This window comes from Gymnoscopelus braueri (assembly GCF_963280865.1).
Source record: "Gymnoscopelus braueri genome assembly, chromosome: 23".
Taxonomy (NCBI): domain Eukaryota; kingdom Metazoa; phylum Chordata; class Actinopteri; order Myctophiformes; family Myctophidae; genus Gymnoscopelus; species Gymnoscopelus braueri.
Genome location: NC_137625.1, coordinates 12,839,402 through 12,862,459, shown reverse-complemented (window position 1 = coordinate 12,862,459; position 23,058 = coordinate 12,839,402). Strand labels below are relative to the sequence as shown.

General features: G+C 42.9%; 1 protein-coding gene across 5 annotated transcripts in view; it reads left to right on the top strand.

Annotated features, from left to right (window-relative positions):
• anks1b (ankyrin repeat and sterile alpha motif domain containing 1B) overlaps window positions 1-23,058 on the top strand; it is a gene marked incomplete at its 5' end in the record, with an annotated part of 338,563 nt that overhangs the window by 248,502 nt on the left and 67,003 nt on the right. For 3 of the 5 annotated variants that reach the window (XM_080421024.1, XM_080421023.1, XM_080421022.1), the window contains 2 exons: window positions 703-909; window positions 21,785-21,883. In XM_080421024.1, the coding sequence (XP_080277150.1) occupies window positions 703-909; window positions 21,785-21,883 (306 nt within the window). Of the gene's footprint in view, window positions 1-702; window positions 910-21,784; window positions 21,884-23,058 lie in introns of those variants that run through there. The other 2 variants (XM_080421028.1, XM_080421027.1) reach the window with 2 other exon arrangements.

Genomic DNA, 23,058 nt, shown 5'->3' with positions numbered 1-23,058 from the left:
GAAGAGAGCACAGGAGAGATAGAGCGCAGCGTGCAGTTTGCATTGTGCACAGAGAGAGAGAGAGAGAGAGAGAGGGAGGGAGAGAGAGAGAGGAGGCTACAGAGGCATACAGATGAGAGTGGGAGGACTGGATCAAGAGAGAGCTACAGCAGGCAGGCAGCTCTCGCTCTGTTGTTTCTCCCCTGTTTCTCTCTCTCTCTCACACACACACACACACACACACACACACACACCCCACGCTGTCTCTTTCACACATACACACACACACACACACACACACACACACTCAGGCGAGAGCAGCCGACCGAGCGCAACAGCTGAAAGAATCAGTGCTCTCTCTCTCTCTCTCTCTCTCTCTCTCCTCTGTGGGATCTATACCTCGGCGTGTGGAGGATCTAACCCGATGGATGAGTGCCGTTTACTGGATCTAACTTGAGCCGTCTGGAAGCTATACCCTCACCCCCCTCCATCACCACAGACATGCCTTCCCCTCAAACCTGACCGCACACCTCCACCTTCCTTTTCAACCAGCAACCCCCTACCCTCTCCTCCTCTTCCCCTCCATCCATCCCTCCATCCATCTAATCTATCCCCACCTCCCTCCCCTCACCTCGCCCCGCGCGTACGTTTTTTTTTTTTTCCTCCTTTCTTTTTGAGCGAGGCATGGCGGGCTCCTTCGACAGCCACTTTGCGCGTCACAACATGATGTGGCAGTGCCAGCTGTCTCAGCCGGACTGCCAACGCTGTTACCGCGTGGACGGCTACTCGCTGCTCAAACGTCTGCCCCTGCACCCCCTCATAGGTCCCCGGTGCCCCCTGCAGTCCGTGGGCCAGTGGCTGGACTCCATCGGCCTGGTCCAGTACGAGAACCACCTGCTGGCCAACGGCTTCGACAACGTCCAGTTCATGGTGAGTGCCAGTGGCGGCCCGGGGGGGGGTTTGTTTTTGTTTTGCGTGTGTGTGTGTGCGCCGTGCGTGTGTGTGTGTGTGTGTGTGTGTGTGTGTGTGTGTGTGTGTGTGTGTGTGTGTGTGTGTGTGTGTGTGCGCGCGTGCGCGTGTGTGTGCGGGGGGGGGAAGGTTGTGATTTTTGTGTTAATATTTGTTGTCTTCTGATTTTGTTTTTGTTGTTGCTCTCCTGTTTTCTGTTTGCTCTGTTTTCATCTCACTCTGTTTGACGTGCCTCCCCTCTCTCTCTCTCTGTCTCTCTCTGTCTCTCTCTGTCTCATTTCTTCATAAACCATGCATAATTTACTCATTTATTTTCTTTCACCATCTCCGCCCCCACAAGATTTAATTATTTTGTCGTATTTATGTATTTAACATGTTTTCATTGTCTTGAACTATTTTCATCTCTGCTGCTGCCTATATCTTAGCCATCTCTCTCTCTCTCTCTCTCTCTCTCTCTCTCTCTCTCTCTCATCTCTCTCTCTCTCTCTCTCTCTCTCTCTCTCTCCTATGTCAGTTCTCCACCCATGATAGATGTTTCTATTCACTGATGTCATGTGAGGTGCTCCCACGCATGAAACAAACCTACGCCAACACAACACACTTATACTGTACAGTACACACCACAACACAACACACACACACACACACACACACACAGTACACGACACAACACAACACAAATATGCTGTACAGTGCAAACACAATACACTTTGCAGCAACAAAAGAACAAAACACTTCCACAGGTCCTGTATATCGTTGCTGTCGGGCAGAAACCTGTTTTCTCCATATTCTAACTTTTTGCGTTTTTTCATAAATTAACGCCCTGCTTGATCACACTACAGCGTCACACAGAGGCATCAAAAGCAGCAGATCTACAAGCGACGTGTTTCAATCTTGTAGATCTACTACTTTTGCTATTTTTGGGACTTTGAATCCTGAAAAGCAACAGTTTTGGACATAATGAAGTTTCCACCCGACAGAGACGATGTACAGCAGACAAAACACAGACTGTGTGTTAAAATATTATGGCAATCATTATCTTTATCATAATCCCGGTATTGCAAAGTACTGCAGCAAAATGTTACAACATCCTTTTGGCTACAGTTCTGTACTGTTGGTGTCCTTGTGTATAACCACTAAAACCCCATACTGCATTGATTCTCAAAGTAGACCCCCAGGGGTCAATTTGGGCTTCCTTGGCACGAAACATTTTACCACTAAGAATGTTTTTGTGCCGTGTAAAGTAGTTCACGGGTTCTGGTTTTGTGTCCTCACGCCAGTAGTTCTCAAACTTCCTCAACAAACTGTGAGCTTGTATATCTGCTATTTTTTTAATAGCCAAGCAATCTGTCTCTGATAAGGTTCTCAGAACCTAAATTGGGCCCTGCTCAGGAGAGGTCAGTTCTAAGCCTGAGTTAATGGGAACCCAAGAAATAGCTAAAATAGCCGATTTACAAGCTCAGAAGTGGGGTTCCAGGGAACCTCAGGGTTCCTTGAGGGAGTTCCAAATGGACCCTTACAGTTCTGTAACTCTGAGAGCGTACAAATGGAGCCAAATGAATCTTTACTGGTCCATTTGGTTCCTAAAATAAAATTAAAGTTTGAGAACCAATGTACAAGCTTACAAGAGTTTTTTTTTAAATAGAAATATACTGTATAAGTATGGTGTACCTTCCCCTTCAGGAGCAGTTCTGTTAAACGTAAACAAAAGAAAACACGACAGGACTTCACACAGCTTGTGGAAAGGTTCAGTTTATGGAAGGTTCTGGATTATCCATCATACAGAAGCTGACAAGAGCCTTTAGTTGACCAGGGGATCCCTCAGGGCTGTATACTAGGGCCCCCTCGTTCTTCCCGCTACAATACATCTCTTCCCCAAGAATAGCCGATCCCATCCCACTGCTGTTTTCAGTGATTTGTTCGCCATTTCTTTTGCAGAATGTTCACATAATTATGACATGCCCAGAAAAGGAACGCTAGGGTTCATGTGGTTAATTCGCCTCAAAAGTGACGTATATCCAAACGGCACCTTGTGATGTTCTGAAAGAAAGTCAAGCCAAATCACGGCAGGGAGAGAGTGAAAGAGGAAGCCCAATATGATTTACCTTTTGTCCAGAACACCCGTCTCATGTTTGGCACTCAAAACTGCTGGCGGAGGGCTCTGTGCACGTGTCATTTTCAGCGAGTTGACGCCGTGACGATAAGAACCGCAAACTATTTTCAAGTGGAGCAAACAAGACGAGTTGAGTGATGAGAGCTGAGAGCAGCGCTGTGAGGCAAGGAGGGACATGCAGGGACACAGGGACAGAAAGCCAGAGCCACCTGTAGCCTGTATGTCCTCTCCTCTCCTCTCCTCTCCTCTCCTCTCCTCTCCTCTCCTCTCCTCTCCTCTCCTCTCCTCTCCTCTCCTCTCCTCTCCTGCTCCACTTGTTTCATCTCTGCTGACATAGAAGCAGGGTAGACCTCGACGGTTTCCCACTCAGTCATTCTTTTTGATGTAGTTGTTTGTATTTTCCTGCACATGTGTGTGCGTGCGTGTGTGCATGTGCATGTGTGCACTTGCGTCAGTTTTTTGTGCGTGTCAGTCTGTGTTATGTGACCCATCAACAGCAGTCAGTGACATAACAACAGGTGTAGTGAGAGAGAGAGAGAGAGAGAGAGAGAGATGGACTTGTAAGAGACATCGATATAATGGAGATAAATGAGAGAGAAAGAGAGCGAACACAGCGATGGAAAGCTGAACTCAACCAGGGAGATGAATGCTTTGTGTGCGTGCGTGCGTGTGTGCGTGCGTGCGTGCGTGCGTGAAGCTACATGTTAGCCTGTAGCTAACAGTCATTCATCATGACTATGTGGACACAACACAACACAGTGGAGGAATGATGCATAATTTCCTGTACATTATGCTAAGTGTGTGTGTGTGTGTGTGTGTGTGTGTGTGTGTGTGTGTGTGTGTGTGTGTGTGTGTGTGTGTGTGTGTGTGTGTGTGTGTGTGTGTGTGTGTGTGTGTGTGTGTGTGTGTGTGTGTGTGTGTGTGTGTGTGAGAGACTGTGTTGCGCGCAAGCAGGTGTGTGTGTGTAATGAAAGCATTCTATCATCCCTCCTCCAATCACTATGACCTGCATCTATTCCTTTGGTTTCCCTAGCAACTGTAGGCCGGCACAATATCTCTCTCTTTGTGTGTGTGTGTGTGTGTGTGTGCGTGCGTGTGGCTGTGTGTGTGTGGCTGTCTGTGTAGGATGTGTTTAAATAATATAATATTATGTAGTGTTTGGTGCTGTGTGTGTAGGTGCTGCCTTAATAATTGTACACATTGAATGTTTATGTAATGGTTGCCTGTTTGTGTGTGATTGTGTACCTACCGGACGTCCATTGTTTAGTTTATAAACCTGGTTTAGTGAGAAAAGCACTCCTCTCTCTCTCTCACACACGCACGCACGCACAGTGGTGGAAAAAGTACTCAAATGTGTTACTTAAGTAAAAGTATCAATACTGCAATGTAGAAATACTTTGTTAAAGTCCGTAAAAGTCCGAAATTCAAAATTTACTTGAGTAAAACTACAAAAGTATAGGTATCAAAATATACTTAAAGTGAAAATACTCATTATGCAGAAGGTCCCATTTCACAGGTTTTCAACAGCTATTTTCAAATTGCCAAAGTATATAAGTCTGAAGTGGTTTTATAATAATAGTCAGAATCTACTAAGTTACTAGTAACTTAAGATTTCAAAGAATTGTTGTGGAGTAAAAAGTACAATATTTGCCTTTCAGGTGTAGTGGAGTAGAAGTAAAAGTATTTTAAATTGATAATACTCCAGTAAAGTGAAAATACCAAAAGAAAAATACTTAAGTACAGTACTTGAGTAAAAGTACTTAGTTACTTTCCACCAATGCACGCACACCCTCACACCCACATACACACACAACCTCACGGTCAGTCAGTGTGTGCATGCTCTCTGGTAAGTGTACTTGTGTGTGCTTTGATGACACTACCAATTTAATAGGTTTTGGAGAGCTAGAACCAGTGACAGTTGAACGACTGTCCTCTGTTCTCTGTCATTTACCTCTTCATGGAATGTGTTTCACTTTAGCCGTGTGTGTGTGTGTGTGTGTGTGTGTGTGTGTGTGTGTGTGTGTGTGTGTGTGTGTGTGTGTGTGTGTGTGTGTGTGTGTGTGTGTGTGTGTGTGTGTGTGTGTGTGTGTGTGTGTGTGTGTGTGTGTGTGTGTGCGTGCGTGCGTGCGTGCGTGCGTGCGTGCGTGTGTGTGTGTGTGCGTGTAGTGAAGGTGTTCGTGTCATGCAGTGATGAATTACATGTTTACATAATGACCTGTTATAACACGCTGCTCTGGACACAAGCATGTACAAACAACATTCAGCTTGCTCTCATTAACCACTCAAACCTCATATGTTGTCGAGCTGAGTCTCTCATGGCTCTATACTAGTGGCTCTTCTATTTTTCGCTCTGAAAATAGCAGATCTAGATCTGCCACCTTACTGAGGTTAGAGTTAGGTTCAGGCATAGTTTTACTGAGGTTAAGTTTTAGGCATAGTTTTAACTATGCCTAACTAACCTCAGTAAAACTATGCCTAACCCTAACCCTAAACTCAGTAAAACTATGCCTAACCCTAACCCTAAACTCAGTAAAACTATGCCTAACCCTAACCCTAAACTCAGTAAAACTATGCTAAATTATTCTCTATTTATTTTTATTTTTAAAGTGCATTGTTGCACTCTGATTGTATTTGTTTTTATTCTGTAAAGCACTTTGAATTGCCTTGGTGTATGAAAGGTGCTGTATAAATAAAGTTGCCTTGCCTTGCTATACAGGCAGCAAAGTAGTGAAAATAGCTGATCTACAAGCTCGCAACGAGTTGCAATGAGACACGTTGTGAGCTTGTAGCCAGGTTGAAAGTGATTACAGTCTGTCTGTGGGGTTTATAAATATTTGACCAATGAAAATAATAAATACATCGGATCCATTGCAGGTAAATTTTTCCATTTCCTGAAAAGTAACAGTTTTGACATCCAAGGTTTTCCAGTTTCACCCGACAGCAACGGTATAGAATATACATGGGCAACTGGCGGCCCGGGGACCTTCACTTACTGCGGCCCTCTCCATCATCAAAGTTGCCCACCGCTGATATAGAAGATCCACTTTGTTCTCCCTTCATGGTTATTACAGGAGTTGGTACTTTCCAGAATGTTCTTACCTACTCCCCTCCACTACCAGAGCAAAGACAGATAGATATAGACTGGGGGATGTTGGCAGTTACATCAGGAACTGGGGACTTGGTGTGTTCTCGCTACACCCGCCGTCCTTATCTTTTATGTCACGATGGCGTCAGGCGGCCCCTTAAAAAGCACACCGCCCCATTCATCAACCGGAGTGTCACTGTCGGTCACTGTGTCTCAGTCCAATCGTCAAATGGCTTCTTTTCGTTTTTTTAAGAGGCTCGCCGTCTATCGGAGGCTCTGCGTGTGCGTCTGTGTGTCTTTTTGTCTGTCCTAAGCTACTGTAAGCTCCCCAAAATATGCTGGACCGATCAGCACCAAGTTATTTATTTTATTTTATACTTTTTTTGTTGACAAAGGATGAGGCCGACAGCTTTAGACTTTAGTGTCGAAACGTTGGTTTCCTTTTAAATAAACGCTTTGCATCGTGGCTAAGAGCTGTGCGGCCTCATCCTTTGTCATCAACACAGGTGTGCGCTCCCTCCTCTGTGTTTGCATTTAATACTTTTTTGAAATATTTAACCAATATTTAACCACCCCATATGGTTGAGCGGAGTCCCTCAGGGCTTTGTACTAGGGTCTTTTCAGTTTACTGTTATTGTGGGGAAAGCTTTCGCTGAAAATAGCCGACCGACAAGCTCACAACGCGTTGCGTTGCAACGCGTTGTGAGCTTGTCGATCTGCTATTTTACGCTAAAGTTTTTCCCTCAGTATATGGATGGGTTTAAGTGGTTAACTCACATTGTATGAAGTCAGTGGGGGCTGTGATCGCGCTGAAACCTTGCCCGCCTGTCTTGGTTGAATGTTCACCTATACTCTGACATGCTCAGAATAGGGACAAAAAAAAAAGGTAGCAATGTTTTGAACACATTTCAACCTGCAACGCATTGTGAGCTTGTAAATTGGCTATTTTCGAATATCGGAAGTAGTAAATAGGGCTTAAGTGGTTGATGATTAATAATGATTGTCCAATAACATGATATATATGATTATGAAATGGGAATTCTACATAATGAGTACTTTTACTTTTGCTACTTTAAATATATTTTGATTCTAATACCTTTTTACTCTATTATGTAAAAAAAAGTCCAATGCTCTTCCAATCTGTATGGTAGAGCATACAATATAACTTATACAATTGGGGTGGTTGTATTTGGTCTCCCTGCTCGTCTATTGAGACATTTAGATCCTGTGTCTATAGGTTGGACACGGCGTTTGACATGATCCCGTTTCTGGTTTGACAAAATTCTATTCCTCCCCTGAAGCAGGCAGGGGAGAAATTCTGCACTTTGTGCAGGAGACCGGGGTTCAAATCTGGGGAAGAACAGGAATGTTACATGCAGTGCAGCTTTGAGTGAGACTTTGACTGCAGGACTTTTACTTGAACAGTGGTATCGTTACTTTGACTCAAGTAACGGCTTTGAGGAACACAGTGATATATCTCTCTGATATGTCTGCTCCAGCTCTCTGGGGACACGAGGTTCTTTTCAGAACAGGAAATAACGTCTAGGCCCGATCGAAACAAACAGTACTGCAGCAGGAACACATCAAGCTGTTTTAATAAGTCTACTAACCAATGTCAGGTTAATTGGAAGGCAAATTAATTTGACCCTCAAACCCCTCATCTATCTCTATGATGACAGTTTAGAGGCTCCAGGCGACACATGGTGCATGTGCGTGCATGTGCGCGCGCACGCACACGCAAGCACACACACACACACACACACACACACACACACACACACACACACACACACACACACACACACACACACACACACACACACACACACACACACACACACGTTTGTATTAATATACTTGTGAGGACATCAACATTTTAGGATGGTGATTTTATGAATGCCATTTAAAGGTTTTTTGACATTTTCACACAAATTTTGACACAAGTATAAATCAGGCATAACTCCACCTCAATCCCCAAACCTTTTCTCTAAATACCTAATGCTAGCCCTCCTAATTGTAAACCTAACTCCCCAAATATTTTCTGCCCCCCAAACATTTCTCTTGTGAGGACACAAGCCTTCCCGGTATGAATGGGATAAGAAACAACAAAAGCATCAAAAGTAGCAGATCTATAAGCTATAAACGCATTTTGAGCTTGTAGATCTGCTGCTTTTGATGCTTTAGATTTTTAATCCTGAAACGTAACAGATTTGGACGTCATGCTATCTAACTTTATTTGCTTAATATTTTGCTTAATATAAATGTCACATCTTGTACTGAAACAACAGACAGGATCTTTCTCTGTCTTTCTAGGAAAAACAGTGCCTAAAACCCCCAAAACAAACAATTTTGCAATTCAAATGAGCTATTGGCATGAGAAAACATACGTTTACATTTTCCAAAGCAAGTGTCAAAACATAATACAAAAGTGTAAAGTAAAGTATGTACAGAAAAACGACAAACTCATTAGGCACCAACTGTATGAGGTTTCCACCCCGACAGAGACAATATGTATGTCAGATTAAAATCAACAGTGGTGGACAGTAACTAAGTACATTGTACATAAAATATTTTTGGGGGTATCTGTGCTTTACTTCTGTATTGGTGTTTTTGGATACTTGACTTGGTGACTTCCACTCCACTACATTCTAAAGACAAATATTGTACTTTTGACTCCACTACATTTCTACAGTAGGAAGGGGAAAAGTACATTATTAATTAACCACTTAAGCCCTATTTCAAATACAGAGAAAATAGCAGATCTGCAACTCACAATGCACCCGATGCTACATGTTGTGAGCTTTTAGATCTGCGATTTTCACAATAGATTATTATTTTTTTCAGTAGTAGTTGAGTAATATTTGACCAGGAGTATCTATACTTTGACTCAAGTACTGGGGTTGAGTACTTTGTCCAGCACTGAAAATCTGTGTGTGAAAGGCATAATAAGCGCGAGTGGAAGCAGAGGAAAACTTCAAATGCTCCCAATTTGAAAATGGACGCCCATTACCGAAAACAATGTCCCCTGGCCTCCACTTAGAGCAAGGGTTCTCAAACTTTTCAGGCCGTGACCCCCCAAAATAATCATATTTGAACTGGGGACCCCCCACCCTGACAAGCACTTTTGCAATTGTAGGCATACATTGAGTTTGAAAGTCCTTAAATTGTACATTTAGAAATGTGCAGATACCCTGTACCCACTTAAACTGTATGTTGGTTTGTTTACTGTTGAGTGAGAAAACAATGTTGCACATTCAGCTAATCGTCTGGGGACCCCCCTGGGGGTCCTAACCCACAGGTTGAGAAACACTGAATTAGCAGCAGCCACTTATAAGGCTGGTCCTCCAGCCTCTTTATGGGAGCCCATTCACCTTGCTAAAAGTCCTCTAAATGATGTACCATTGCCCCTCTTTAACGCCAGGTCATTACCCTCCATCTCACAAACACTCCCCGCTATAAAGGTCGCTGCACATTAAACCCCAGGAGTGTGAGCGGAATAGTCAAAGAAGTTGACGGTGGAGAGATGGAAGATTGATTTGTGGAAACGGCAAATAGAAGGGTTTAGGGGGGGATTACGCTAGAATGTGAAATAGTTGCAAAGGAGGGGACGAGCAGGAGTAGATTGTAACTCCATTTGTGATTCAGCGAGTGTACAAACGTTGCCAAATAGACAGACAGACAGACAGAGGCAGAAAGAGAGCTAGAGAGAGAGAGAGTAGCGGGGCGGGGGATTGCAAAATGAATTTGACCCTACTGCTCCCCAGTACTACTACTCCGGTGAGGTGAAGGCAAACAATAATATAGTAATATAGAAAGGAGTGCTGTCGATATTCACGTTTCCAGGTGCACTGCAAGGGGGTTAATTTAAAAGTGGACCTCTAATCCCGTGTTTGTGGCGCCTCCAAATCCCTTTTATAAATTGCTCGTCTCGAAAAAACTAGAAATCTCATGAATGCCAAATGGAGACGGGAGGGAGCGGAGGGGTTCTGACACGCGAGAGATTCTCGACTACCTTCCGTCGCTGCTCTCTCACCCGTTGAACAGGAGTGTAGGACTGAAAACAAACATGTTTGTGCGAGAAAAAACGATTAAAAAAGTTCTGACAGCAGAGCTGAGAGAGGATGCGGAGGAGAGGGCCAAACATAGACGGCTTATAAATGAAGCAAGAGACAAATCACTAGAACTGTGTAGGGCTGCAACTATTGACTCTTTTCTTAGCAATTATTTAATCGATTGCTTTTCCAATCCATTGAATAGTTGAGAAGCAATGTTTTTTAACTAATTTAGACCGGGGAAAGTGTCATTTTAGATTTCTTTGGCTATTCAAAAGTAGCAGATATACAAGCTCATAGCACGGCACCGAGTGAATGACAAATGAATGACAATGCATTTATCCCCCATGGTGGTCTCCTGATAGATGGTTTTCAGGCCAGTTTTGAAATAATCCATTGATTCACATTTCTTAATGGATGGTGTCGGGGCATTCCACATTTTGGTGGCAGAGTAGTAGAATGAGAATTTGCCCATGTTTGTTCTATATTTGGGTGGCACCAGAAAGTTTTCACTCTCTCTGGTATCGTGGCTGTGGGTGTCACTCACTTAGAGAAGTATGGAAGACAGTATTGAGGGCACTGCCCCTTTGACTACCTTAAAAACCAATCCCATTTTGAATTATCCCAGCCTAGAAAAGTGTGTTGGAATTAGGTGGGTCGTGGGTTTTACGGCCGAGAAGTAGTCGAATCAGTTTGTTTTGGGAGGTGTGTGCGTGCAGCTTAGTTTTCAGAGACACTGAAATGTTGTAGAACTAAGAGGTGCATGCGTAGTCAAAATGGCATCTTGTGTCTTGAGAGCACTTTTGTTGACAAAAGAGGAAATTCTGCCCAAAAGTCTTGTTCTTTGATTGACTTTCTTGATAACTTTTGATGCCATTCTATCTCCTGTCAGTTTGCTGTCAAGAATACAGCCCAAATAGGTAACCTCTTCTTTGCTTGAGATTACTCTCATCATCAACTCTGACCTTGAAATCATTTACATTTACATTACTGAGGGAATGTTTTGCACCCAAAAAGAATGGATTCAGTTTGACCAGTTTGTTATCGGAAAGCAAAGTACAGATTTTTCTGAGTTCAGAACCGAGGGCTTAATCCTCAACTTGCATTTTGTTCTCGCCCGAGACCAGGAGTGCCGAGTCGTCAGCGAACATCTACAGAGACAGACACAGAGATCTCCATATATGAGCACAAAAGGGACACAGACGGATGGGTACAATGGGTTCACTGAGAAAGCCCCCGTCACAATGACTCAGGCATATCGTGTGAAGGTCGCGTAGCAGCTCGAACCTCCAGGTTTGAAAATTGATTACTTTACTAAAAGCTTATACTTACTTTTAAAGCTTAGCTTACTTTATTAAACATCCTAATCTATTCCACTAATTAGTTTGATGAACTGTTGCACCCCTACTGAGAACAGAGGACAGCTCTGAGATACTGCTGAGTTAGCCGACAGAAAGAGAGAGAGAGGGGGTTGAACACAAGCAAGGATAAACAGAAAGGTGTAGTGGGCAATAGATGGTGCATGTACTCCCTGTTTACGCCTCCAAGTGCTGATAATGGGTTCCACTACCACTGTGGAATGGTAATGTCCCTTCTGTCCTTCATTGTGTGTGAATGTTAACCACATGGCTTCCGTATCCTGGTGGCAAACATGTGGCGAACATAGCCGAACTACAAGCTCACAACGCATCGTGAGCTTGTAGATCAGCTATTTCCGGTGAAGCGTTGTGATGTACTGTAGAGTGAACCACTAGAGTAGTAGTACTAGTATAGAGCAGTGGTTCCACAACTTAATATGAATGATTGAATGCAAGATTTGTGCTGTTAAAATCACTTTAACATATGTATAATATACATATAGGGTTAAAGTGGTTAAACTAATTTAGCTGGGGACCTCCTGGAACCACCTCGAGGACCCCTGGGGGTCCCCGGAATCCCACTTTGAGAAGGCAAAGGAGACCCCAGTTAACTAAGTATATATAGGGTTTAAGTGGTTCATTTGACTGGGGCGCTATTGTTATGGCCAATGAATTGTATGCCATTGCTGACAACAGCAGCGATTCTGTTAACATTACTTCATATACGCTAAAACACTTTCCCCTTCCAGTGCTATGCGTTGTTAGTTTATATGCCAGACAGTGCTGCAATGCTTTCTGATTGCTAGGTATTTAACCCAGTAAGACCCGAGTGCCGCGCTACGAGCTTGTATATCTGCTATTTTTGAATAGCCCAAAGAAATCTAAAATGACACAGATGCGTTCCCGGATTGAATGGGTTAATAATGTATGCCGGAGGTAAACAAACAGACCCCCCACCCACACAGTAGCAGCAGCGCCGCCACCCTCACTGCCTTGCTCGCTTGAGCGCCAAAAAAATAGACACAATGTAGGCGTTTCAGCTCATTGGTAAACAAAGCAAGGAACTAAGCAATTTACATAAAATAAATAAATCAGCCATTCATAAAGAATTCCAGCCAGCTTAGTTTTTTTGGTTCACTGCTGTTTCTCTGTCAGCAAACTCAAGACTTTTGGGATTAAAGACTATTATCGTCTCTGTCGGATGGAAACCTCATACGTCCCAAACTGCTTTTTTCAGGATTCAAAGTCAAGAATAGCAAAAGTAGCAAATCCACAAGCTCAAAATGCATCGCCTCGCGCTGCGTTTTGAGCTTGTAGATCTGCTACTTTTGATGCTTTTGTGTGACGCTGTAGTGTGATGAAATAGGGCATTAATTTACCCCCAAAATGGTACATGGAAATGGTACATGGAGCATGAAGAAACCTATTGAAATAAGTAAATATAAGTGATATGGTGAGAGACAGAGACAGAGAGAGGGGGGGGGGGTGGCAATCAAACGTTAGCAAGCTGGTTATGTCTCTCTAATAGGAATGATTGTGGTAACCATTGGTACCAGAAAATGTCTAATGTCTGTGCAGTGGTAGAGTATCTAAAACAGTAGAAACACATTATTGTTCCACTGAGACTTGTTCCACTGATCCAATAACAAGACACCAAATTGTTATACTAATTTTTTTTTTATGGTTTTGGTTTATATAGTATTGAACACCAATCTCTTCCATATTATGCCATATTATGTGACTCAATACAATGGTTTGAGACACAATGGGGCCACGGTAACTTTTCAGCCTTTTACATATTATGACAGTACAGCATGTGAGCTTTCATATCATGTATCATTCATTGAAAAATTACCAAAAATATTTGAAGAAGATATGACTATTTGAAAGCCAAAACAGAGGAAATGCCCTGTAAAGACAAGGGTGTCTTCTGTATGTTATAGGCAGCCATGTTGGAAGACAGGGAACTACTGTACACAAACATTCCGTGCAAGGGCTTTACTAGTCCAGTGTTTCTCAAACGTTTTAATGTCAAGGACCCCTGAATTAATATGTATCTGGCCGTGGACCCCCATCTGAAAATATATTGTGCCAGAGACACCCAAAAGTGATTTTGATGCTAGATTAACACATTTCGCTGGGGACCCCCTGGAACCCCCTCAAGGACTCCTGGGGGTCCCCGGGCCGCACTTTGAGAACCACTGTATCAGTCCGACCTTGGAATCCCTCTCCCAATTCACTGCGCCGCCCGCCTCTGTGAGCCATTACTCTGGCCTGATGCTGTAATATATAGCACGGTCGGCTGCTCCGGAGTCTGTTGATTAGCCTGGGGGGGGCCGGTGATCTCTGAACCCCATTGTTTACCAAGGCCCCAGACATATAGCTGTTAATATGTGGAATGTGTAAATAAGGGACTCATGGGAGACTCCATCTCCAGCGTTTAGAAACAGTCCCAACATTGTGGGAGGCCAAGGTTATCGCAACAGTTACCCTACAGCAAGGACCTGCTCTGGAGCACGGCAAAACTCCTCAGTGGTAATTCATCAGCTTGTAGATCCGCTATTTTTGAAAAATCGTGAACATTTTGTGCAAATCTTTGAATGTATATCTTTTAAAGCGAACATTTGTAAAATATCACATTTTTTGTTCCAGGTAGGGACCCCCCAGAAGCAAAGATTTGAGTTACAAATGTTCGCTTTAAAAATATATATATATTAAAAAATGTGCACAAATCTTCATGATTCTTCAAAAATAGCAGATCTACAAGCTTGTATGAGCTTGTATATCTGCTATTTTTGAATAGCCAAAAAGATCTAAAATTACAGTGACGCATGAATGCGCTAAGGGTCCATTATAAAGCATGTTCAGAGTTAAATGAACACAGAGGATTTTGCTGTGTGGCGTTTTACTTTAGAGATGATTTGGTTTGTTTGACCGGCAGTTAAAATGTTATACATGAGGTTACTTTAGATGAACATCTCTTTCCACACCTCTTAATGGAATGAAATTGTGTATCGCCTGCTAGCCTCTGGGCAAGGGCCAGATTGCTGTCTGGCAGGCGCTGGGCAGAATATTATTGTGGATATTATTATGGTCCATGGAGAGACAGCTGCACTGGGATGGCCTGTCACAATTGTTACATAATCGTCTAATAGCAGTTATTTGAGATTATCGCCATTATTGTTGCATATTCGTCATTATTGTTTCCATGTTGAAAATGTTCACACATTTTCAAATATATAAAAAAAAGCAGAAATAGCAGATCTACAAGCTTGTAGATCAGCTATTTCTGCAATTTTTTACATGTATATAATTATTAAATATATCAATAATTTCTTTGTATATTTAAGTTATTTTTCATATCTACCCTGTGCAATTTTTTATTACAAAGCCTAAAAGGCTTTTTTTAAATTGATTTATTCATAATGTTCCAATGTTCAATAATGCCAAACGCACAATTAAATCGTTAATCGCAATTATTTTGAGGGACAATTCATCGTCAACTTAAACAGACAGCCCTAGCACTGGGATGTGTTTGGCAAATGGACTCCAGGGCACTGGGACAAAAAGAAGGGAAAAAAAACACAATCTCAATCCCGGCTGAGCTGTGGTGTGGAGATACAAGGGTTTCGCCCTGAATACAAAACGGGAGATGGAGGGCTCCTTTCTGGGTCGACGGACATGAAAGGTGATGGATTTCTGACGTCCTGTTTCATCTGCGCTGTATGTTTATCTGTTCTACTGGCTTGACAGCAGAGAGATAGAGAGAGAGACAGATAGAGTATAACCCATAGAGTTTAACCCATTCAAACCGGGAAAGCAACGTGTGTCATTTTAGATTTGTTTGCGTTGGCTTGTCAAAAATAGCAGATACTGTATACAAGCTTGTACATCTGCTATATTTGGTCTAAATGGGTTAATCTCTCAATTGCAGTGAGAGAGTTTGTGTCTGTCTGTCTATCTGTGCGTGTGTGCGTCTGATTGTGTGTGTGTGTGTGTGTGTGTGTGTGTGTGTCTGTCTGTCTGTCTGTCTGTCTGTCTGTCTGTCTGTCTGTCTGTCTGTCTGTCTGTCTGTCTGTGCTTGTGTGCGTCTGATTGCATGTGCGTGTGTCTGTGTGTGTGTGTTGTCTATCTGTGCTTGTGTGCGTCTGATTGCATGTGTGTGTGTGTGTGTGTCTATCTGTCTGTCTGTGCTTGTGTGCGTCTGATTGCATGTGCGTGTGTTTGTGTGTGTGTGTGTGTGTGTGCGTGTGTGGGGGGACAGCTGTCAGCGGCGCTGTCCTTGGTGCTGCAACAGTGAGTAATCACAGACAAGCAGCACGTCTTCGTAGAGGCTTCTGTGTGAGTGGACCACGCAAGCTTCCAGCAACAACACAAAGTCTGAGAGCCAAGACTCTTGGCTTTAAAACAAAGCCATCAATTAGAACACTGGACAAGTTTAAAGCTTCAGGGGAAGTTGGCATGCCTTGCTGTACATCTGCCCATCACTCTGTTTCCCACTCCTTGCTCAGGAACGCTGCCAGCGGTGAAGACATTTTAGTCGGGTCCTTCAGACGAAACACAACCTGTCAGTTTGGTCCCAAGCCAGTCATGAGCCACGCTGTTTAATACACTGATTCTTAACCATTTACATGTCTAAGACCCACATACAATACAATTATGTATAGCCAGACATGATCAAATTGTATCTTTTTGGCAAAGAAATAGTCTCCACAGAGCTTGACGTTTATAAACGTACCCGTATCGAAGGTAACTGATATTAAAAATGTAATAAACGATGATATGCGAGCCATGATATTGTATATGGTATATTCTGTTCATTATATCTGTACACGACTGAGCTAATGAACTGAAAATAGTAACCGGTTTGGGGTATAGGTGTCAACCTTTCATCTTAATTTTTGGCAGCTTAGGGCGGTGATTCAACTTTTTCATTTCAAAGACTCCAGTTTGATATGCATTTGATCACAGATCCCCATTTGATATCGTCTTCAGAGTTAATTTAACTCTGAGAGTGTTGACAGAGCTGTAAGGGTGTTGCTCGAAGTGTCCTTGAGCAAGACACTTAAACACCTAACTGCTCTCGATGAGCAGGTTGGTGCCTTGCAATGATTTCCTCCGCCTTCGATGTGTGAATTGGTTGTGAATGGGTGTGAATGGGGTGTGAATGGGGTGTGAATAGGTGTGTGAATGGGTGAAAGTGAAATTCATTGTAAAGTGCTTTGGAGAAAGACGCTACAGTACATGCAGTCCATTTACCATTAACTTCTTAAACCCTATATACTTTGACCGGGGGTCTCCCAGGGCTTTGTTTTTTTATTCCCTTCACACCAAATCTCTTCGGGGGACAATAGCCTATCTACAACATTATGTTCACCCCCAGAATAGGGACGCTGTGGTTAAAGGCCTCTCTAAATGCCCAGTAACTTGCAAAGTCCTGCTATGTTTTTCCGCTGTAACTGGAAGCCTCTCTGCATGGAAGAGACAACGTCTCCTGTATCCATAAGTAAGACATGCATCTGATGATGATGAATGGCCCTGTATTGTCCGATGAACTATTGATTTATATTTGAATGGTAAATCGATATGTCTTTACCGCTACAATGAATGCTAAAGAGAGTTGAGGTCAAGGGATCAATCAAGACTCTCTCATTATGCCATTATACCTGCAGTGTGTGTGTGTGTTTGTCTCCATCACATCTCTTCATGTATGCCTTGTTGCTCCTTTGTCCCTCGCTTCCTGTCACTCCTCTCATTATCACTCTGTCTGCACCATGAGTATCTCTCTCTCTCTCTCTCTCTCTCTCTCTCTCTCTCTCTCTCTCTCTCTCTCTCTCTCTCTCTCTCTCTCACACACACACACACACTGTCTCTTTCTCTTTCTCTGCACCATTAATGTATCTCTCTTTCTCTCTCTGTCTCTGTCTCTGTCTCTGTCTCTGTCTCTGTCTCTCTCTCTCTCTCTCTCTCTCTCTGTCTCTGTCTCTGTCTCTGTCTCTGTCTCTGTCTCTCTCTCTCTCTCTCTCTCTCTCTCTCTCTCTCTCTCTCTCTCTAAAGGTCTCTAAAGGTCTCCCATCAGACTAATTAAAGGTGAAACTGTATATATCGCCAGATGAGGCTCCCCCATGTGTGTGTGTGTGTGTGTGTGTGTGTGTGTGTGGGGGGGTGTAATGTGTGCACAAATCAAACGAGCAAACGTTATGTAAGTGTACTGTGTTTCATATTTTGTGCATCTCCTCCTTCTCAACACCATACTGCCAGCACCACACCGTTGTATGGCTGCTCTGTGTGCCGCAGAACGGGAGCGACAGCAGCTACGTCTGTTGTACTGTCTTCACTAGACCATTGGTTCTCAAAGTGGGGTCCGGGGACCCCCAGGGGTCCTTGCGGGGTACCAGGGGGTCATCATTTCAACCCCTTTATCCATATCTTATACTTTGGCTATTCAAAAATAGCAGATCTACAAGCTCATAGCGTGGCACAGAGGGCCGCACTATGAGCTTGTAGATCTGCAATTTTTTTTTTTACGTGGAAATTTGTACAAATCTTTGAATATATAGTTTTTAAAGCCAACATTTGTAACTCAAATCTTTGCTTCTGGGGGTCCCTGGAACAAAATATTTTGAGATGGGGGTCCACGGCCAAATGCATATCATTTTGGGGGTCCTCGACATGAAAAAGTTTGAGAACCACTGCACTAGACAATTTAGTGCTAGGTCTGTTGTAATGTCTTCACTAGACAATGTGGAGCAGCTACATCTGTTGTAATGTCTTCACTAGACTATGTGGAGCAGCTAGGTCTGTTGTAATGTCTTCACTAGACTATGTGGAGCAGCTACATCTGTTGTAATGTCTTCACTAGACTATGTGGAGCAGCTACATCTGTTGTAATGTCTTCACTAGACAATGTGGAGCAGCTACATCTGTTGTAATGTCTTCACTAGACTATGTGGAGCAGCTAGGTCTGTTGTAATGTCTTCACTAGACAATGTGGAGCAGCTACATCTGTTGTAATGTCTTCACTAGACAATGTGGAGCAGCTACATCTGTTGTAATGTCTTCACTAGACTATGTGGAGCAGCTAGGTCTGTTGTAATGTCTTCACTAGACAATGTGGAGCAGCTACATCTGTTGTAATGTCTTCACTAGACAATGTGGAGCAGCTACATCTGTTGTAATGTCTTCACTAGACAATGTGGAGCAGCTAGGTCTGTTGTAATGTCTTCACTAGACAATGTGGAGCAGCTACATCTGTTGTAATGTCTTCACTAGACTATGTGGAGCAGCTAGGTCTGTTGTAATGTCTTCACTAGACAATGTGGAGCAGCTAGGTCTGTTGTAATGTCTTCACTAGACAATGTGGAGCAGCTACATCTGTTGTAATGTCTTCACTAGACTATGTGGAGCAGCTAGGTCTGTTGTAATGTCTTCACTAGACAATGTGGAGCAGCTACATCTGTTGTAATGTCTTCACTAGACAATGTGGAGCAGCTACATCTGTTGTAATGTCTTCATTTGGCACATTTTTATGGGACATTTTGCATAATGACAATGAGTACTTTTACCTTTGGTGCTTTAAGTATATTTTGATGCCAACACTTTGCAGTTTTTCCTCAAGTCATATTTTAATACAGGACTTTTACTTGTAACAGAGTATTTCTACACTGTGGTATTTCTACTTTGACTAAATTACAATAGATGCTATGCTCTATGTTGTATGATGGCTACTACCTGATGTCTGCATACATTTTGTAGCATTTCTCTATATTGTGTTTGTTTGTTTATTTATTTATTTTATTTGTACATATTGCAAATAACTTCAATGTTTCCTATCTCAGTCAGTATGAATGAATGAATTAATGAATTTTATTTGTATAGCGCTTTTCCAAAAAAGTTATAAAGTGCTTTACATACATGTTAAAAACAGCAAACATCAGCAAGAGAAAGAATAAAAATATGAAAAAAATAAAGAAAACATAGGAAAACATAAAAACATAAAAATATAAAAAACAGCGTTTGTAGTCAGTCACAATAGCAGTAGACACTTGAGTCTAAGGCTGTTGTAGTCACTAGGTCTAGGACTACAATTCCCTTGATGTTGAGTATGGCCTCTGTAGTATACTACATCTGGGACTACAATTCCCAGGATGTCTAGTCACTAGAATGTTGGACACAGGTGTCATGCATTGGCTATCTGTACTAGGGCATTCACAGAATAGTCGAATATTCGAATATTCGAATATCAAACCGACTATTCGACTATCAAACCACTATTCGACTATTCGAATTTTTTTTTTTTTAAGATATTTTTTTTTTTGTGGCTTTTCTAGAGCAGACATGCAGCTGTGAGCTCTGGTGTGACGTCAACTCGCATTCCTTGAGTCGAGTCATCAATGCAATTGAAAAAAAAAAAAAAAAAATTTATAATCGAATAATCGAATATTCGAATACTTTTGGGTCGAATAATTCGAATACCATAAATCACTATTCGTTAATGCCCTAATCTGTACTGTATGCCTGAACAAGGTCAAGGTCACGGCCGAAAACTCAGATATCTGCACATTGTTTTGAGTGTGCAGCTGCTGTTTCTTCTGTTTCATACTTTTACTAAAGTAAAAAGAAACTGAGTAGGCCTACGTCTTCCATAACTGATTAAATATATTTGTTTTCTTTTTTTTTGAGTGCGCCCCTCCTAGGGTTGGGATCCTTTAGGATTTTACCCATTCCGGCAGAGACTCAATTGACCTGCATTTGAGTCTCCTACCGGTCATCAAATTATTGGCTTAGGAATGCGTCAAAAACAAAGAAAATCGCCATGAATTCAAGGCCTCATGGGCAGTGTTGCAATGCTGAATTGGAACGTGGTTGCACTGTATTCTAATGACGTGACGCGCACGTCGCTCAACACCTACACTACAGGTCACACAATGGACAATTGATATGCATCTAAGCTTATTCCTATGTTAATTTGCCAGCTGTGAGTCGGGAGCCTTTGTAAACTTTGTTGAGGTGTGAATTTAAAGTAGTTTTAAATCTGTGCGTGTGCCTGCTGTCCTGGTCAAATAGGTTCATGCACGGCGTGCAAGGCCGTCCTGTGAGCATTGCACCCCTGCTCATGGGGTGTGTAATGGAATGAATTACTTTTAAATGTTTCGGGTGAACTACTCCTTTAATGATTCCCTCTCAACAGTCCGATTCCTTAACGGTTCCCTTTAACGATTCCTGGGGGTTCCAAATGGACCCTTACGGGTCTGTAACTCTGAGAGTGTTATGGTGGTCCTTGAAATTAAAAAGTTTGAGAACCACTGGTATTGTAATTGTATAGCAGACGTGAGGTCCACATACCAGCTCTGAGAGTGTGATTAAACCGGTTCCGGAAATGTTTCCAAATGTGATGGAACTGATTCCGGTTCCTCAATGTTGGATCCGGTTCCGGGTCCCAACCCTCCTTCTTTTATTGTCTCCGCCAGGCCGAAAGGCATGGCGAGAGAGTATGTTTTGCACCCTTTCCGTCCGTGTGTGTGTCCGTGTGTGTGTGTCCGTCTGTGAACAGCTAATCACCAACACCGTTGGCTTGATCGCAGCGAAACTGTGCACACACACTCCCTGGATGCCAATTCAGAACCTTTGCCCCAAATTTTTCACATGGGCCTGTTATAGTGCCACCAGGAGGCCAAAATAACCTACCTGACCTGGCGGAGACCTGTGCTCCGAGGAGCACTTTTTCTTCTTGTTGTTGTTGAGTTTATTAGGACAACGCACCACTGTTTGACGGGTAGGAGTAACAACAAAGACATTCAATTATTAGAGATACACCATCCCAATTGGGGCCACTAGAGGCGAGATGGTCCACAAATCCTACAAATAGTCTCCTAAGTGGGCTCCGTCTGATCTTGCGAACGTCCCATGTTTAGTGGTGCTAGATCCCGCGAGAGTGTGTTGCTGGGACAGAGAAAGGAAATGTTCTCCTCATTTGTCTCTCTGAAAAAAAGCCATTTAAATGTGAAAATCTTGGGAATATTGTATGGCTTGTGACGATCGGGTCCAATATGTAGTTCAGTGACCGTGGGGCTAAAGAATGGTTCAGAAGCTGTGTTCACGTTCGCTCTCCTATTGGAATGAATAGACTCCAACCTGCTTCCGGTCTCCTAAAAAGGCGGGAAGTAAACCGGATGTTTCTTTTTTTGTCATGGGTAACACTAACCGCTAACTGTTGTTTTGCTTACAGGGCAGCAATGTGGTGGAGGACCAGGACCTGTTGGAGATCGGGATTCTCAACTCAGCTCACAGACAGCGCCTCCTGCAGGCCATACGCTTGTTGCCCAGGGTCAGTATGACACTTTGTTTTGTTAGACATGGACATAGATTGATTTTTTTTAAAGGTGGGGGTGGGGGGCATTTTCTTCCCCACTTAAGCCCTATATACAGTACATTGTTGTAAATATTAGATCTACAAGTTCACAAATTCAACAGATTGTGAACTTCTGCTACTTTCGATATTGGAAAATAAAAAATGTATGAACAAAATTGAGAATTTGCCTAAAATATGGAACGTTTTGATCGTATAAAATATAAATATCAAATATATCACACAGTCTACATTTCCCCAAAACAACTGCATGTGTTTAATTCAGTCTGACCAGAAGCAGGGATGAAACATAATCCCCACAGCCCATAAAAAATTAATGACCAGAGGGAGGATATCAAAACATACAGCACTGATAAAGGCTTGCAGCTGAAATGCGTACGTTGTGCTGTCTGCTCTGCAGGCGTACCATGCCAATTTATATGTTTAAATAAAAGTGTCTTAATGGACAGTTCCGTGAGTGCTGGTATTCTCTTATAGAGATTTATTCTAAAGTAACCTTTCCAAACCGTGCACCCAGTAGAAGTCGTGCTCGTTTCCTTGATGTAGGGATATCAAAAGCAGAGGCATGGATTGGAGAGGGGGGGTTACTCATGGAAGGAAGATGCATTACACCACATGAATGCTTTTGCACAGCTTGATCAAAAGTAGCAAAGAAACACAGCCATCAATAATACTGTCTGTCTGCAGACAGACATACAGACAGACAGACAGACAGACAATGTCTTACTCACTTCTCACACATACAGTACTTTCCTAGACGAGGCGAGAAGGGAAAGAAGATTGTGATTGAAAAGTGGGAGAACGATCAATATTGCAAGAATAGAGGGTTTGAATAGCACGGACACAGGATTACTGACAGACTGTGTGTGTGTGTGTGTGTGTGTGTGTGTGTGTGTGTGTGTGTGTGTGTGTGTGTGTGTGTGTGTGTGTGTGTGTGTGTGTGTGTGTGTGTGTGTGTGTGTGTGTGTGTGTGTGTGTGTGTGTGTGTGTGTTGCGTGCATGCGTGCGTGCGTGCGTGCGAGAGGTGGGCTCAGAGATAAGCGGCTCTCACAGAGACACAGAGAACTTTCATCTCCTTTCAGCACTTCTCTTCTCATCCTGCTAAACTTTTCCGAACGCTGGAACTCTCTCTC